The sequence below is a fragment of the Microcaecilia unicolor genome, chromosome 10 (genome assembly GCF_901765095.1).
Source record: "Microcaecilia unicolor chromosome 10, aMicUni1.1, whole genome shotgun sequence".
NCBI classification, from domain to species: domain Eukaryota; kingdom Metazoa; phylum Chordata; class Amphibia; order Gymnophiona; family Siphonopidae; genus Microcaecilia; species Microcaecilia unicolor.
Genome location: NC_044040.1, coordinates 35,950,402 through 35,967,549, shown reverse-complemented (window position 1 = coordinate 35,967,549; position 17,148 = coordinate 35,950,402). Strand labels below are relative to the sequence as shown.

The 17,148-nt window shown below is 44.0% G+C and overlaps 1 protein-coding gene across 4 annotated transcripts in view; it reads right to left on the bottom strand.

Annotated features, from left to right (window-relative positions):
- PIK3CG (phosphatidylinositol-4,5-bisphosphate 3-kinase catalytic subunit gamma) overlaps positions 1-17,148 on the bottom strand; it is a 57,405-nt gene that overhangs the window by 16,655 nt on the left and 23,602 nt on the right. For all 4 annotated transcript variants that reach the window (XM_030216796.1, XM_030216797.1, XM_030216798.1 and 1 more), the window contains exons 3-7: positions 16,827-16,892; positions 12,614-12,839; positions 11,388-11,491; positions 2,048-2,194; positions 662-752 (exon numbers count right to left, since the gene is read on the bottom strand). In XM_030216796.1, the coding sequence (XP_030072656.1) occupies positions 662-752; positions 2,048-2,194; positions 11,388-11,491; positions 12,614-12,839; positions 16,827-16,892 (634 nt within the window). The remainder of the gene's footprint in view (positions 1-661; positions 753-2,047; positions 2,195-11,387; positions 11,492-12,613; positions 12,840-16,826; positions 16,893-17,148) is intronic.

Below are 17,148 nucleotides of genomic sequence, written 5' to 3'. Positions count from 1 at the left end.
ATAGGGCCAGATTCTATATAAGGTGCTCAAAATTGCACATGCAAATTTGGGCATATAAACAATTGAGTAACAAGCCAATTAGCACTAATAATTTGTTGCTAACAAATTAATTGGCAAAAATTGGTGTTAATTGGCAAAAATTTGGTTTTATGCTCACATCTTGCCAAGCACTAATCTATAAAGATGCACGTATAAATCCTTTAGTGCACAAATGAAAGGGGGCGTGGCCACGGGAGGGGCATTCACTAGAGAGCATGCAATATTAGGGACTTTGGAGCATCCGTGCCTAATTTATGGGACAGGATTTATACCAGCTTTCAGTTTTGGTGTAAATGATTACATCTAAAAGTTAGGCACAGATTCCAGAGGTACGCGCTATTATATAAACAGCGTCCAACTCAGAGCACTGTTTATAGAATAGCACTGAGCATGGCTTTTGTTCGGCATTTATAGAATTATCTTTATGTTTATTGCAGGATGTGATATACCACTTTTACTAACAAAAGGTCAATTTTTAGACTGGGGGGGAGGGGAAGGAAGGTGGAATTTGAAAACAAATTTTCAACCAGAGGACTTCCAAAATTATCAATGTGCTGTTTTCATATTTCAGATTGGAATTTGAATAAACCATATTAAACACATCATCCCAAGAATAATATACCTATTTTGTTTCCTGTAGAAATGCAGCCATAGGGCAACAGACAAAGGTCCAGGGCTTCTGCTTCCCAAATAGATTCCATAATACGAAGAATCTGGTAATAAAACAATAAAGTTTGTTTAAGAAACATTGAGCACAACATTCCAAAGTACTTAAGTGGTCAGCAGAAGGTGCTGATTGCATAAATGCAGGATTTTCTCCATGCACTAGTTGCGTGCTTTACAGGACCCCTAAGGAAGGCTCTACTGCCGAAACATGGCCCGAGTTGGTTCGTATGTATTCACACATCCTGTTTAACATTGGAGAATAAACTTAGACACTCTTGGTCATCTTGAGGCTTGCTTTCTTTGGGATCTTCCACTTCTGTGTTCGTCTGGTTTCCTTTGTGGAAGTGTTGGCCTTCTTTTCCTGGCTTTGTACATAGGGGTGGGGCATAGGCATAACTCCACTCTATGCATGCAACTTATAGAATACTATAATTTACATGCTTTGCAAGGTTCACTTAGGTGTGCAAATTTATGTTTACCACTGACCTGGCATAGATGGTTGTGCCTAAATTTAGGCACAGATGCCATTACAGAATTGGCGTTAAGCAAGTGGCATCAATGTGTCTAATTGGGAGGCGCCAAGTTATAGAATTGCCCCCTGATGTGTACTCTCAATCATCTACCCTCAGTTTTGCTTGGTAACTTTGCAATTTTCTAAGCAAGATCAAGGGTAGATGGTTGAGCCAAGATATACTTTAAGGAGTGAATTCTATATATGACATCTAAAAAAATCTGTGCCGAAAAAAGCACTATTCTATAAATCAGGCTTAAAGTTAGGCGCTGTTTATAGATTTAGGCATGGCCATTGGTGCAAGTCTTCACACCTAAATTAGATACATATCCCCATTATTCTATAACTACCCGTATAAATTTTAGGAATGCCCCGTTCCACCCAAAACCCTGCCATTTCTGCGTCCCCTTTTTGGACCTGCACCTAAATTTACAGATGTATATTTTAATTAAATCTAATTAGTGCCAATAATTGTTTAACAGAAAATTACTGGTGCTAATTAGCTTGTTAGTCAACTAAATTGCACACGCCCAAATTTACGCACGCAATTTTTAGCAACTTTTCTAGAATTTGGGGGTAAATTCTCAGTGGGTTATCTTCCTGGAATTCCAATAAGGAGGCTGCATCAAAGCGGGAGTGGTGTTTGAAAAATGTACATTTTCAAACACAATTAGCTTCCTCCGCAATAAGCAGTGATGTTTGTGCAGCGCTGCGTATGCCTTGTAGCGCTATAGAAATGCTAAATAGTAGTAGTAGTAGTAGTAGTAATGAAAGCAAAACAGAGTTCTGTAAGGATGTATAAGTTTATGAAATAACAACTGAGGAAACTACCTGCAAAATGAGCATGTCTTGTCGCAAGTCATCTCCGTGTTTGAAAATAATTCCTATGGTTTCATTTGATAAGGCTGTGGGATCTGCACATTTAAATTCCAACCAAAGAGGCTTTTTCTTTGATGCCATTACTTTGCATTTTTCTACCTGTAAAAAAGTAACCAAATATGTTTTTCATAAAGCAATGAGCACATAACAACTTTTTATTCTTGTCCATCCAATGGAATGTTGGAAAGAAATTATATGCGAGGGGATGAGTATCTCTGTCTGTGGGCAAAATAACTCTGAAAATATACAATGAGACCCTGTGCTAAAATAACCCGACTTAACAGTAGCCCATGCTGATAACGTCCCTCTGAAATGAAACCCAAAGTTAAGATTAAATTGTGATTAGACCTTATTGAAGGAACCTAACTGGGAGTGCAACACTAATTTCTTATCATGGTCAAATTCCATGAATAGCTCTAAAAAGCTACATAAAAGAATCTTAAAGTTAATGCCAAATTCCAGTGCCAGCATAGGGCTTCCTTTTACAAAGCCGTGCTAGCGATTCCTGCACGGCAAATGAGAGGAAGCCTATAGGAATTGAATGGGCTTCCTCTCATTTGCTGCACCGAGAATCGGCAGCGTGGCTTTGTAAAAGAGGCCCATAATGAATAAGAAAGGGGAAGTTACCCTATTCCAACATTTATTGTACTATAAGTAATCACCTTGGCTGCAAAATTCTGCACTCACGGAAACCTGGCCAATGCACACACACATATACATACACACTCACTTGTTTCTTTCAGAAGTGCAGTTAAGTTTACTAAGAATGACATAAAGCAGAGGTCCTCAAACAATAACCCACATGCAAAAGTGGCCTGCGTAGCACATTTTTCAGCTTGTTATGCACTTCCTTTCTGCAGCCTGTGAAGGAATTGTTTTCAAATGAAAGGAAGCAGAAGAGCTGGTAGGGTTTCTTGATTCTCCCTGGTAAATGTATTTTTTGAAGGTTTATTGAAAAAAAAATGGCACACAATCTAAAAACTATTTATGAGCTGGTGTCGCGCCGCCCACGCGGGCCGCGCTCTCGAGGTCCTTTGCATACCTTCAGGCTTCTTCCCCGGGAGCGCGGGGTTTGTGAGTCCTTAAGGCAAAATCACCCTCCAGGTAGAAAGGAGAAAAGATTGGACCGGAACTCCGGACTGGAGTTGTACACCGGAACACTCGGAACTGGAACGCACCGGACGGGTGCGCACTGGAGTGGGGCCTACTGGCCTGGACACGCTGGAGTGGCCCCACTGGACTGGAACATACAAGAGTGAAACCCGCTGGGCTGGGACACACTGGAGCGGAACCCACAGAACTGGAACTCCCTGGACCTAGTCTTCACCTACACTTGACTGCCTACCCCCTCGGGTTGGGCCTTCAGGTTCTGGCAGCCGGTAGGACTTACAGGAGCAGCAGGAATGAAGATCCAGGGGTGCCCCCGGGCACCTAGGCGAAGGCAAGGCAGACAAGCAGGAACTATCCGGGTTCTGGCAGTCAGCAGGAATCAACACAATGACTAGTAAGCTGGACCCAGGCTCATAGGGACACTGTACCCGGGCAACCCAGTCATACACAGGAACATACACAGAGCAAACTCAGGAGACTTGGAAGGCTATACACCAGCTAACAACTAAGCTGTGCCCCAGCTAACAAGTCATGCCCTGGACCTAAACGCAGAAGACTAGCAAGGCTTGACACAGGCTACAAGCCAGCGGGGCCTAAGCTGGCTAGTCTACACTAAGAACAAACACAGTCTTGGAATAGTGGCTAGCAAGGGCGGCTAGGCTCACTCTAGGAACAAACACAATCTTGGAATAGTGGCTAGCAAGGCGGCTAGTCTAACACTAGAAACAAACCCAGACTTGGAAATGGCTAGCAGGACGGCTAGCTGACACGAGGAACAAACATAGTCTTGGAATAGTGGCTAGCAAGGGCGGCTAGTCTAACACTAGAAACAAACACAGACTTGGAAATGGCTAGCAGGACGGCTAGCTGACACGAGGAACAAACATGGTCTTGGAAATAGCTTAGCAGGATGGCTAGCTGACACGAGGAACAAACATGGTCTTGGAAATAGCTTAGCAGGACGGCTAGCTGACACGAGGAACAAACATAGTCTTGGAAATAGCTAACCGGACAGCTAGCTGGCATGGGGAACAATCACGGGGAACTAGCAGAGCTATGCACAGGCAACAAGCCAGACGGTGTCTAAGCTAACTAGTCATACCTTGGAAACAAACATAGAGAACTAGTGGAGCTAGGCACAGGCAACCAGCCAGACGGTGCCTAAGCCAACTAGTCCTACCTTGGAAACAAACATAGAGAACTAGTGGAGCTAGGCACAGGCAACCAGCCAGACGGTGCCTAAGCCAACTAGTCCTACCTTGGAAACAAACATAGAGAACTAGTAGAGCTATGCACACGCACCAAGCCAGACGGTGCCTTAGCTAACTAGTTAAACAAACATAAAACACTAGCAAAGCTATACACAGGCTATAAGCTACACGGTGCCTAAGCTAGCTAGTCAAACAAACATAGAACACTAGCAAGGCTATACACAGGCTATAAGCTACACGGTGCCTAAGCTAGCTAGTCAAACAAACATAGAAACTCACACAGAGCAAACACTGACACCGGGTACAGAGCACTCTATACACCAGGACCTTTAGATGAGATGTGATTAGATACAAAGGCAAAGGCTCTAGTCTTCAGGTGACTAATAAAGCCCATCAACACCAGAGCCACAGGTGCAGCAATCACCTTGCAACCAAACAGAGGCTTGACACACAGAGCAGTCATCCCATAGGAAGGAACAGCGGGAGCCATCTTGGAAACTGGCAGAGACGAAGAGGCGGCAGCCATCTTGGAAGAGGCAAAGCCCACACAGGTGAGGTTCAGTAGGGCAATCAGCACACAGAGCCAGAGAGAACCTAAGACAGACACAGACACTGACTCCCAGAAACAGGGTAAGTCTGAAGGGTGGCACGGCCACAAACGGGACAGCTGGTCATCATATTTACATTGAAGAAAAGAAGTGACCTAGTATTTTTCACATCTTTTAGTTTTGGACCTTTGAATCTGGTCTGATACAGGTATAAAGATTTTATGAGAATGTGTCATTTAACATCTGCAATTTGAGATCTCTGCAACTTTTTTTTATATACTTTTCTACATATTCCTTTCTGTATCTTCTTTATACTTTTATACATGAAATTTAGCCCATTGATTATTTTTACTATTATTCTATCATTTTTTTACATAGTTGATTTGTTGACTCTTTTTATGAATATTTATTTAATCTAGGTTTAGTATTATTTTTTTATTTATGAAAATCTGTCTATATACCCACTTACAGTATGTTTTTTTTCTATTTTAGAACTTCAGTGACCCCTGATCAAAGCAGGAGCTGAAATAAGGCTGTGTAGGGTCGTTTATTTATCTAGTTGGTTGGCTTGTTGCATACCAAACTTTTTATTCATAGATATTACACACAGTAGATGCAGTCCTTTCTTCTCTTGTATACCTTGGCCTCTCTAATCTTTGTCTCAACTTAGAACTTGATACTTACGAAGTACAAGTCCTTCTTTTTTTTTTTACAATTCTTGTTCATATGCTGGATAAACTAAAAATAATAGGCTAACCATTATACCAAAACTTCAGTGTGTCTTGTGCCTTATATATTTTGCAGTCACAAAAATCACTCATAGCCATCAAGCAGATACTTTTTCTTTGATTTTATGTTTAGCACTGCTGTAAACATTCTTTCGTTTTATCTACATATCTGATGGTGCACATCTCCCTATAGCGGGTAATTCTACAAAGGATGTTAAAAATTAGGCACTAAAGAGTTGCGCACTAAGGGGTCTTTTTACCAAACCGTGCTAAAAAGTGGAATGGGCTGATATCAGCGCGTGGATTTTCCACACACTACAGCCACTTACAGCCAGGGGTGTAGCTACGTGGGGCCAGGGGGCATGGGCCCCCATAGATTTGGCCCTGGCCCCCCCGCCACCAACCCCTTCAACCCCCCCTCCCGCCGCCAACCCTCCCCCGCCGCCATTGGGTACCTTTGCTGGCGGAGGTCCCCAACCCCCGCCAGCCGAACTCCTCTTCTCCGGCATGGCCGCGTTGCTGATCTGCAAGGCTTCTGTTTCTGTGAGTCTGATGGCGGCGGGTGGGCGGTGGCAGGAAGGGGGGGGGGTTGAAAGGGTTGGCGCCCGGGGGGGGGGTCAAAGGTGGTGGTTGCGGGGTGGGGGTGGGGGTCAAAATGGCCGGGGGGGGGGTGGGCGGCGGCACCGGGGGGGGGGGGCTAAAATGTGCCCCCTCACCTCATGCTCTGAACCCCCCTCCCGCCGAAGTCTGGCTAAGCCCCTTCTTACAGCAAGGCAGTAAAATGGCCGATGTGCTATAAATGGCCACAAGCTAATTTCCCCATTAGTGCGGGAACCCTTACTACCACCAATTTAGGAAGCAGTAAGAGCTCCTGCGCTAATCGTGTACTGAGCGGTAATGTGCCCATGCTACCCGATTAGCACAGATACGCCTACTCTCCGTTCATGGGCATGCCTCCAGCACTAGAAAATAAAAAATATTTTCCAGTGTAGGATTGTCACACTGAGCAGGAAACCACTGCGGGATGCCTTGGCCCGTCACCCGAGGCAGTGCCCTTTTACCACACGGTAGGCCTATGTTAGGCCCACCGCACCTATTCTAAAACAGCTCATTTGCATGCATAACCTGTTACAGAATACTAGCGTAAGTCGGCAACCAGGAACTTAAATGCGGCAGATGTGTGTTTAATGACAGTATTTTATAAAGCGTGCATCAACGTGGTCAGAACACTTATGAACTGCCCATAGCCACCCCTGTCAATGTCTCCTTTTCAGGTGCACACCATAGAAGCAGCATACTAAATTTACAGAATAGGTGACTAATACACTTACACATGTAACTGCTAATTACCTAGTGATAATCATTAGTTCTTAGTACCAAACACAAATAAATATACATAGGTGATGGTATTCTATAACTGCAGTCACAAAAGAGAGGGAATACAGTATACAAGAACAACCAAACAAAGCAAACACTGGGCCTTCAGGATTGAGAAAAATGTAGTTCTTTATTTATAATGGAGACCCGACACGGTCCGTGTTTCGGCGAACAAACGCCTGCATCAGGGGTCAAGGGACTCCTATAGGTCAGCTGAAGGTGTTCTATAAACGAGTTGTTCAAACAGCGGGTAATATAACCTGATTGTTTATTCCACATCTTTGTCAACTTATTATCTTGCTGACCTATAGGAGTCCCTTGACCCCTGATGCAGGCGTTTGTACGCCGAAACACGGACCGTGTCGGGTCTCCATTATAAATAAAGAACTACATTTTTCTCAATCCTGAAGGCCCAGTGTTTGCTTTGTTTGGTTGTTTGGTTATTCTATAACTGCATGCACACTTACGTGCAGAACTGCAGTGGAGTCGCGGCCTAATGGTTAGTGTAGTGGGCTGAGAACCGGGGGAACTGGGTTCAATTCCCACTGCAGCTCCTTGTGACCCTGGGCAAGTCACTTACTACTACTATTTATCATTTCTAAAGCGCTACTAGAAGTACGCAGCGCTGTACTCTTGAACATGAAGAGACAGTCCCTGCTCGACAGAGCTTACAATCTAATTAGGACAGACAAATAGGTCAAACAAGAGATAAGGGAATATTAAAGTATGGATGATAAAATAAGGGTTCTGAACAAGTGAATAAGGGTTAGGAGTTAAAAGCAGCATCTAAAAGGTGGGATCTTAGCTTAGATTTGAAGACGGCCAAAGATGGAGCTTAACGTACCGGCTCAGGAAGTCTATTCCAGGCATATGGTGCAGCAAGATAAAAGGAACAGAGTCTGGAGTTAGCAGTGGAGGAGAAGGGTGCAGATAAGAGAGATTTACCCAGTGAACGGAGTTCCCGGGAAGGAATGTAGGGAGAGATGAGAGTGGAGAGGTACTGAGGAGCTGCAGAGTGAATGCACTTATAGGTCAATAAGAGGAGTTTGAACTGTATGCAGAAATGGATAGGAAGCCAGTGAAGTGACTTAAGGAGAGGACTAATATGAGCATAACGACACTGGCGGAATATTAGTCATGCAGCAGAATTTTGAACAGATTGAAGAGGAGAGAGATGGCTAAGTGGGAGACCTTTGAGAAGCAAGTTGCAATAGTCTAAGCGAGAGGTGATAAGAGTGTGGATGAGGGTTCTGGTAGTGTGCTCAGAAAGGAAAGGGCGAATTTTGGTGATATTATAGAGAAAGAAACGACAGGTTTTAGCAGTCTGGTGAATATGTGCAGAGAAGGCGAGGGAGGAGTCGAAGATGACCACAAGGTTACGAGCTGATGAGACAGGAAGGATAAGAGTGTTATCCACAGAAATAGAGAATGGGGGAGGAGGAGAGGTTGGTTTAGGGGGAAAGATAAGAAGCTTAGTCTTGGTCATGTTTAGTTTCAGATGGTGCTGAGACATCCAGACAGCAATGTCAGACAGGCAGGCTGATACTTTGGCCTGGATTTCGGCTCAGATTTCTGGTGTGGAGAGGTAGATCTGGGAGTCATCAGCGTAAAGATGATACTGAAAACCATGGGATGAGATTAGAGTACCAAGGTAACCCTACATTGCCCCAGGAACACAAACTTAGGGCCCTTTTTACAAAACCGCTCTAGTGGCTGGCGATGCGGTACTGTCAACACAGCCCATTCACTCTGAATGGGCTGTTTTGGAAATGCAGTGCGGCAGCTGCTACTGCAGCTCTATAAACAGGGGGGTTGATGGTGAGCCCTCTAGGGACAGAGAAGGTACCTGCATACGTACAAGTCTTTATCTGCCATCATTTACTATGTTATGGACCAAACAGGTCTTTATCTGTCGTCATTTACTATGTTACTATAAATTTTAAGGGGCTTTGATGTTAGCTTCAGAACTTTTAGTACAAGAACAGTGCTGGGCAGACTTCTATGGTCTGTGCCCTGAGAATGGCAAGGACAAATCAAACTTGGGTATAAAGTATCACATACCATGTAAAATGAGTTTGTCTTGTTGGGCAGACTGGATGGACTGTACAGGTCTTTATCTGCTGTCATTTACTATGTTACTATCAGGCTCATTTTCGAAAGAGATGGACGTCCAAATAGTGACATAAATCGGCATTTGGACGTCCATCTCACAGAAACTTCCAAATCGGTATAATTGAACCCTCATTTTGGACGTCTTTCTCCGAAGTCCATCGGAAGGACGTCCAAATCTCAAGGGGGCGTATTGGGGCCATGTTCAAGGCGGGACTTGGGCGTTCCTAAGACTTGGACGTCTTTGAGCCGTAATGGAAGAAAACAAAAACGTCCAGCACTAAAACTAAGACGAGTTGAGCTAGACCTGTTATTACGAATAAGGCACAAAAAGGTGCCCCAAATGACCAGATGACCACTGGGGGGAATCAGGGATGACCTCCCCTTACTCCCCCAGTGGTCACTAACCTCCTCCCACCCCCAAAAATTGTGTTGAAGAACATTACTTGCCAGCCTCAGATGTCATACTCAGGTCCATGACAGCAGCATGCAGGTCCCTGTAGTTGTTTAGTGCACTTCAGACAGGTGGACCCAGGCCCATACCCCCACTACCTGTTACACTTGTGCAGGAAACTGTGAGCCCTCCAAAACCCACCAGAAACCCACTGTACCCATTGTATAGCTGCTCCCTTCACCCATAAGGGCTATGGTAGTGGTGTACAGTTGGGGGTAGTGGGTTTTGGGGGGTTCATCACACAAGGTAAGGGAGCTGTGTACCAGGGAGCATTTTATGAAGTCCACTGCAGTAGCCCCTAGGGTGCCCAATTGCTGTTCTGGCATGTCAGGGGGACTAGTGTACTAAAAATGTTGGCTCCTCCTATGTCCCAATGGCTTGACTTTGGGTGTTTTACACGTGGACAGTTTTTTTTTCGAAAATGGCCGAAAATCAAAGACATCCAAATCATAGGACATCCATGGTATTTTTGAACACAAAATGAGTGGAGTGGAGGAGTGGCCTAGTGGTTAGGATGGTGGACTTTGGTCCTGGGGAACTGAGGAACTGAGTTCAATTCCCACTTCAGGCACAGGCAGCTCCTATTGACTCTGGGCAAGTCACTTAACTCTCCATTGCCTGCCGCATTGAGCCTGCCATGAGTGGGAAAGCGCAGGGTACAAATGTAATAAAAAAAAAAAATAGTAAGCAAAAAGATGGACGTCCATCTTTTTCAAAAATGACCTTCTCCCCGCTTCGGAATTTGGACGTCTTTGTAAAACGTCCAAATTCTGACTTAGACGTTTCTTTCGAAAATGCACCTCTATGTCACTTTGGTCTGTACTACAGAAAGGCAGTATATCAAAATTCAAGACCCTTTGACCTTTGCACAGTTTACAGAACGAGGAGGTTAGCAATATCTTCATTAGGAACAGTGCATTAATTCTAGCAAAAAAGGTGCCAGTATTCAAATTCCAGGCCATCCTTCAGGGGTGAGGTGATCACTGAAGGATCTGCCCCACAGAGATGAAGCCCCCTGCAACCAGCCACAGAATCTATGGAAAGGCAGAATTGGAGTTACTTGGGGGTTAGTTTTAGTAGGCAATGGAAAAGGTGCTCAGTACCCTCAATTATCCCCTGAGAAAAAAACCCTGATTGAGAATAATATAATCCTCTCCCAGTATCTGAAGCATAATTTTATTCTATTTTGTCCCTTCTAGGATTCCATTCAGTTCACGATTCCCTACCCCTCCAATCTCCCAATTCCGTATCACGTTTTCCACTGATTTCTTCATGCTATACAATGAATTAAAATCTAAACTGAAGTCACTACACTACTTTTTATATTTAAGCTTTGAAGACACTTTTTTCTTTGGAGGGAGTATAACAATGCACAGTAAAATCTTAACGTTAACAGGGTGTGTGCAGTCTGTAAGTAGTTCAAAAGGTAGCTATGTCATAGGGATGTGCATTCATTTCAAAGCTAGGAAATGTCAACAACATTTTCCCATCCTGTTTCATGTCATTGGCAAACAAAAATAAGCAGGAAAAAAACCCCAAACATTTTGGGTTTTTCCATATACGGTCAATAGTGCGCACTGTTTTCGTGAAGACATAATGAAAAGGATACCAAAGAAAATGAATATTCCTGGAAATGACATGAGAAACAACACAAAGCATCCTCCATTGCTTTCCACAAATCATCTGTGCTTATGTCCCACTTATATAAACACGCTCAACAAGCAACCAAGTAAATCTCAACAATCGGATACTCACCACCAATGTCCCAGCTCGTAGCCCAGGATCATATGGAACTCTAAAGCTTTCAGGAAAGTTTGAACTCTGCATTTTGTCAAGTTTTTGTCTGAGCTGTGTGATAACTGGAAAAAGCATTAAAAAGAAAAAGAAAAATGATATGCATGGTAGCTTTACAAGTTTTACAGAATAAGAATGAAAACAATTACATTCCACAGAACAGAGACGACATTAAAAACAGCTAATAATTAAAATACAATTCACTTGTACAAAAATGCATAAGAATTTCAAGTAATCATTCGTTAATAAAAATGTCTATACCTGAAAAATATTAGACGTGTGGAGGATGTGCATGGAGATCAAGAGCAGCGATTAAGAATTTGTTCCCATGCACATGTCGGGTAGAACCTCTTGTAAAATACACATTCTGGTGTTTACATCGATATCTCCCCATGTGCAGTTTCTTAAAAATCATTGCTCCTGCTGGACATGGGAAGATATCGATGTAAAATACATGCAAAGACATTCAGGAGTGTACAATAGGCTTTGTGTTTGCCAAAGCCCCTATGTCCCAACCTGGACATCTTAGGGGTCCTTTAACAAAGGTGCGCTGAAAAATGGCTTGCGGTAGCGTAGGCATGGGTTTTGGGCATGCGCAGATCCATTTTTCAGTGCGCCTGCAAAAAAAATGTCTCTTTTTTGCCAAAAATGGACGTGCTGCAAAATCAAAATTGCCACGTATCCATTTTGGGTCTAGGACCTTACCGCCAGCCTTAGACCTAGCAGTAAAGAATTTGGGTGGCAATGACCTACGCGCATCAGATGCTACGTGGCGCGTGTCCGCTATGCGTGCCAGAAAATAAAAAAATATTTTTGGGACGTGCGCCAAAATTTAAATTACAGCAAGGGCCACACGGTAACCAGGCGGTAACTCCAATTTTGCGTGCACTGGGCGTGCATAGGTGCCTACACGGCTTAGTAAAAGGGGCCCTAAATGTCCTACCTTAAAATGGGTCTTTTATAAAATACTACAGCTACAGAAATCACGCTTATCTTGCAAGTGTAAATGTCTGTGCCTAGATTATTCAAGTGCTCACATAGATTGGCATATTTTATAACACATATACTTGCAAACTCTGCCCATACTACGCCCAAACTCCACCCCTGTACATGCCTACTACAGGTTAATCATGCCCACAGGAAATTAAGGTGCAGTAATAACTACCCCTCTGAATCATGAAACATACCTTGAGATGTGACGTCATACTTTTCAGCAGAAATGGATTTTATTTCCATAGTGACTTTATGCAGCATCTCAGTAACCTGCACCTGCTTCATAAAATCATGCAACATAGCTTTCCCACAGCCTCTCAAATAGGCTTCTAAAAGTACCGCAAACCTCTGCTGATAGTGCATAGACTGAGCAATCTCACTCCTCAGGAACCAAAACAAGAAGTGACCAATTCTTTTACTCTATAAAGAGAAATGAAAAAGCTGAAAAAAAAATGTGCTTACAGCCCTTGGTATTTCTGTCCATTTATTACTATGTTGCCTGGGGTCATAGATGTTTTGTCAAGCCATACAGGTGAGTCGGCAGACCATCTAACCTCAGCAACCTTTCTTAGAGGTGGATTTTCAAAGCACTTAGACTCACAAAGATACATGCAGGGCATTTTCAATATGACGTTTAAGTTGAACTTAACGTCCCAAATCTGAATAGCAAAAGTAACCATTTTCAAAAAAAGAAAAACATCTTTTTTTTTTTTTTGAAAATACCATTTCGAACTAGGGGGTAGATGCATCAAGCAAACGTAAAAAAATCAGAAACGTAAAAACCTTTACCGAATCTGAAATAACGAAGCATGCTCCAAAAACACAGCCCCAAAATGTTTGGTGCGGTATTGTAAACAATGATGCACTAATCCCCGTCGGTAATCGGCTCGTAAAGCATGCGCAAAGCAGCCAAGCGTTATGCTGGCTGCTCTGCGCATGCCAGAAACGTAAGAAAAAAAAGAAAACACAAACACGTGGCTCCCCACTTTCCCCTGCATGTCTCCACAAACATTAAAGGATCGGGAGGGGGCAAAGGCGCTCATCAGCAGCGTCCTGTATGGATGGCCTTGCCTTGCCCCCCACCCCCCCCCCCCCCCCCGAAGTCCCCGCTGCTCTCCGCTGCTCCGTTTGTGAAATAAAAGCTTTTAAAAATGAAACCTTTGCAGTTGCTGGGCTCCCCCTCCCTTCCTGTGTCTCTCTTCTGTAGTCGGCAATGCTCCGCCTCCTGCCCTCCTCCACCTCCGTGCCCCCCCCCCGATTTCGTCCCCGCCGCTCCCCCCCCACCGGACCCCCCCTCCACCATAATGGCCGGTGCAGCGCCTCTCACCTATGTTTGAAGGCGCTGCACAGGATGGATCAGCTATTCTTGAGCTCTTCTGTCTCCTCCGATGTCTCCTTTTTCTTCCTGTGTCCGCCCTCCTCTGACGTCAGCTATCTAGTTTCCTTTTTTATTTTAGGCACAGGGAAGCAGGGAGCCACTTTTCTTTTAAAACATGCCAGCAATTTGATTTTTCATCGTGCAGGGGGCAGTGGGGAGATGACAGCTCAGGCTTTAACGACAGGTCTGAGCTGACGTTAAATTTCTGGCGGTAAGTGAATCGTTGCTATCGTCGGTATGGTTAGTGCATTCCGAATTGTCTACATTTCAATGGTAGTTTCTCATTTGCATTCCAGTTTCGTTAGCTGCTACTGCCGTCGAAAAATAGGCTTTAGTGCATGGAAAGGATAGGAAATTCTTCCTTAAGGGCTCATTTAACGATGAAAAACGTTTAGTGCATCTGGGCCTAGGTTTTGTGCTTTCTACGTTTATCTTTTTAGGCCATTTTTGAAAAAAAAAAAATGCACAAGCTAAAAACATACAAAAATCAAAACATTGGGATTTTTAGCAGACTTGTCCCCCAGACGTCCCAGGAGAGCAATGGGGCACCCTAGGGGGCACTGCTGTGGACTTCATATAAATGTTCCCAGGTACACATCTCACCATTGCTCCCTTGTCTGCTGAGTCCTCCAAAATCCACCCAAAACCAACTACCCCCAACTGTACACCTATATGTGGGTATAGTGGGTTTTTAGTGAGTTTTGGAGGGCTAACAGTTTCCACTACACATGTAACAAGTTGAGGGAGGTATGGGCCTGGGTCCACCTGTCTACAGTGCACTACACTCACCACTAGACTTCTCCAGAGACCCACGTGCTGCTCTAATGGACCTGGCTATAACATCTGAGGCTGATAGATCCTGGTGAGTACTATTTTTATTCACATTGTTTGGGGGGGGTGGGAGAGGGTCAGTGACCATTAGGGGAGTAAAGGGGGGGGGGGTCACCCCTGAATCCTTCCAGTGGTTATCTGGTCATTTAGGGCACCTTTTTGTGTGTCTTATTCATTAGAAAAACAGGTCTAGACCAAAATGTTGAAGTTTTCGCCCTAGACGTTTTGGTTTTGTTCCAATATGGCTGTAAAATGTTGAAGTGTTAGACACGCCCTAATCCTGCCTTCAAACCCCCCTGACTCCCCCCCTGTGATTTGGACACACTGTAGACGAATTGCATAGACAAACGCCTGCAAAATAGGTTTTGAAAATACCGATTTGGATGTTTTTAGAAGAAATCCATCCAAATGCTGCTTTATGACACTTTTTGGACGTTTTTCTCTTTTGAAAATGAGCCACATAGTAACCTATGGAACTTCGTAAGTCTATGTACTTTGAAAATAAGCCTCCACGTGTCTTTGCTCTGTTATATCAGGGCTTCCCCAAACTCGTGTTCTGGACCCCACAGCCAATTAGGTTTTTAGGATAGCCACAATGAATATGAATGAAAGAAATATGCGTGCACTGGGGAACTCAGGGCTACAGACATTTATACATAGTTCCACGCCACCCCACTCACCCCTTCAATTACATTCTCTTAAAGGCTTCATATTCTACTTAAGGTGCAAGTAGATTACAGATATATATGCACGGAGTGTTTTTTTCTAGCATAAAAGGTGCCGGTACTCAAATGTCAGGCTACCCTTTATCTTTTATTTGTCCTGTCTGTCCTAATTAGATTGTAAGCTCTGTTGAGCAGGGACTGTCTCTTCATGTTCAAGTGTACAGCGCTGCGTACGTTTAGTAGCGCTATAGAAATGATAAGTAGTAGTAGTAGTAGTACCCTTCAGGGTTGGGGTGATCACTGAAGGACCCACCCCACAATAGCCAGGCCCCCTGCAACCAGTCACAGAATCTATGACAAGGCAGATTTGGTGTGTAGAGCCTGAGCTCTTTCATTTAAACTTGGGGACCATGGGTCAATTTTAGCAGACAATGGGAAAGGTGCCGGTACTCAGTAGCCCCCAAGTACCCCCTCAAAAAAAGCCCTGTATATGCATCTATCTTATATGTATCTATCTATAGATATAGCATAACATCCAAAGGTGATCTGAGGACTTACAACATACACCAACTTGGGTGAATGGGCTGCTCCTTGTGACACTGGGCAAGCCACTTAACCCTCCATTGCTCCAGGTACAAATAAGTACCTGTATATAATATGTAAGCCGCATTGAACCTGCTATGCAGGGGCGTAGCCAGACAACAGATTTTGGGTGGGCCTAGGCAAGAAGTGGGTGGGCATCAAGTGTTCTCCCCTTCACCCACCACCAAAAAAAATCTCAGCTGGTGGGGAAACACTTCTTTCCCCCTTAGTAGTCTGCAGCAGGCATGCACTGAAAACTGAGCATGTGCAGGTGCCAGTATCGTGGAGAATAGCGTTTTCATTACCATCAGTGGGAAGTCTTCAGCTGGCGGAGCTTGGGATCCCCACCAGCTACCGCTAAACGGGTGCTACTGTTGGATAGGCCTGAGCCTTAATTGGGTGGGCCCCGGCCCACCCAGGCCCACCTGTGGCTACGCCACTGCTGCTATGAGTGGGAAAGTGCAGGGAACAAATGTAACAAAAATAAAAAATAAAAGAATCACCATGGCTAAAATGTAAGTAAAAGCCTCACAGAGCATACAACTTTAGAGATGAGGGGAAAACAAAATAGGTCATTTAAGAGATCACCTCGGTAAGCATATGGAGCAAATCTGTTAGCTTTCCCCTTAGAAATGCAAGTAGGACCCAGTAGGCTTTTACTTTTTTATTGAAAAAGCCCTTAACATGGCAACTGTTTGGCTGATGTATAATATGACCATTTGGGCCTGGTCTGGTAGCTCAGCGGTGTGCAAAAGAATCCCTGCTTTGATTCTGGCCCTTGCTTTCTGCTCACTGGATCAATTGAGACTGTGGCTGAGAATGTTGTGAAGACCGTGTTCATAGCACCTGGTGGGGAGGGTGTCATTAGGCAATGGTGACACCTAGTGGCCAAATTTAGGGTACATTATTGCAGGGGTTAAAAAAAGAAAAATAAAATACATGACTACTTACTCTCAGAGCTCGTTTCAGTAGAAACTTGGCTAATGCGCTGTCATGATACGGTTCAAATTTTACAGCCTAAAAAGCACAGAAACTCTTTTGTTAGACATTTTTCTAAACAGTTATTAAATCTGTAGTATCTAAGCAGTAAACAGCAGTGACTATGATACTGGTTTTCCACATGCCTTGGCCCCATCTTGAACACCTACACAGTGTGATAAACTGACAGTTCGTGCTCTGGAGAGTGTCACCACATTTCTACAATTTTCCAGAAAGGCTTTGACATGGCTCTACAAACAGAAGTTCCAAGGATATTTGCACGACTTCTGCAAAT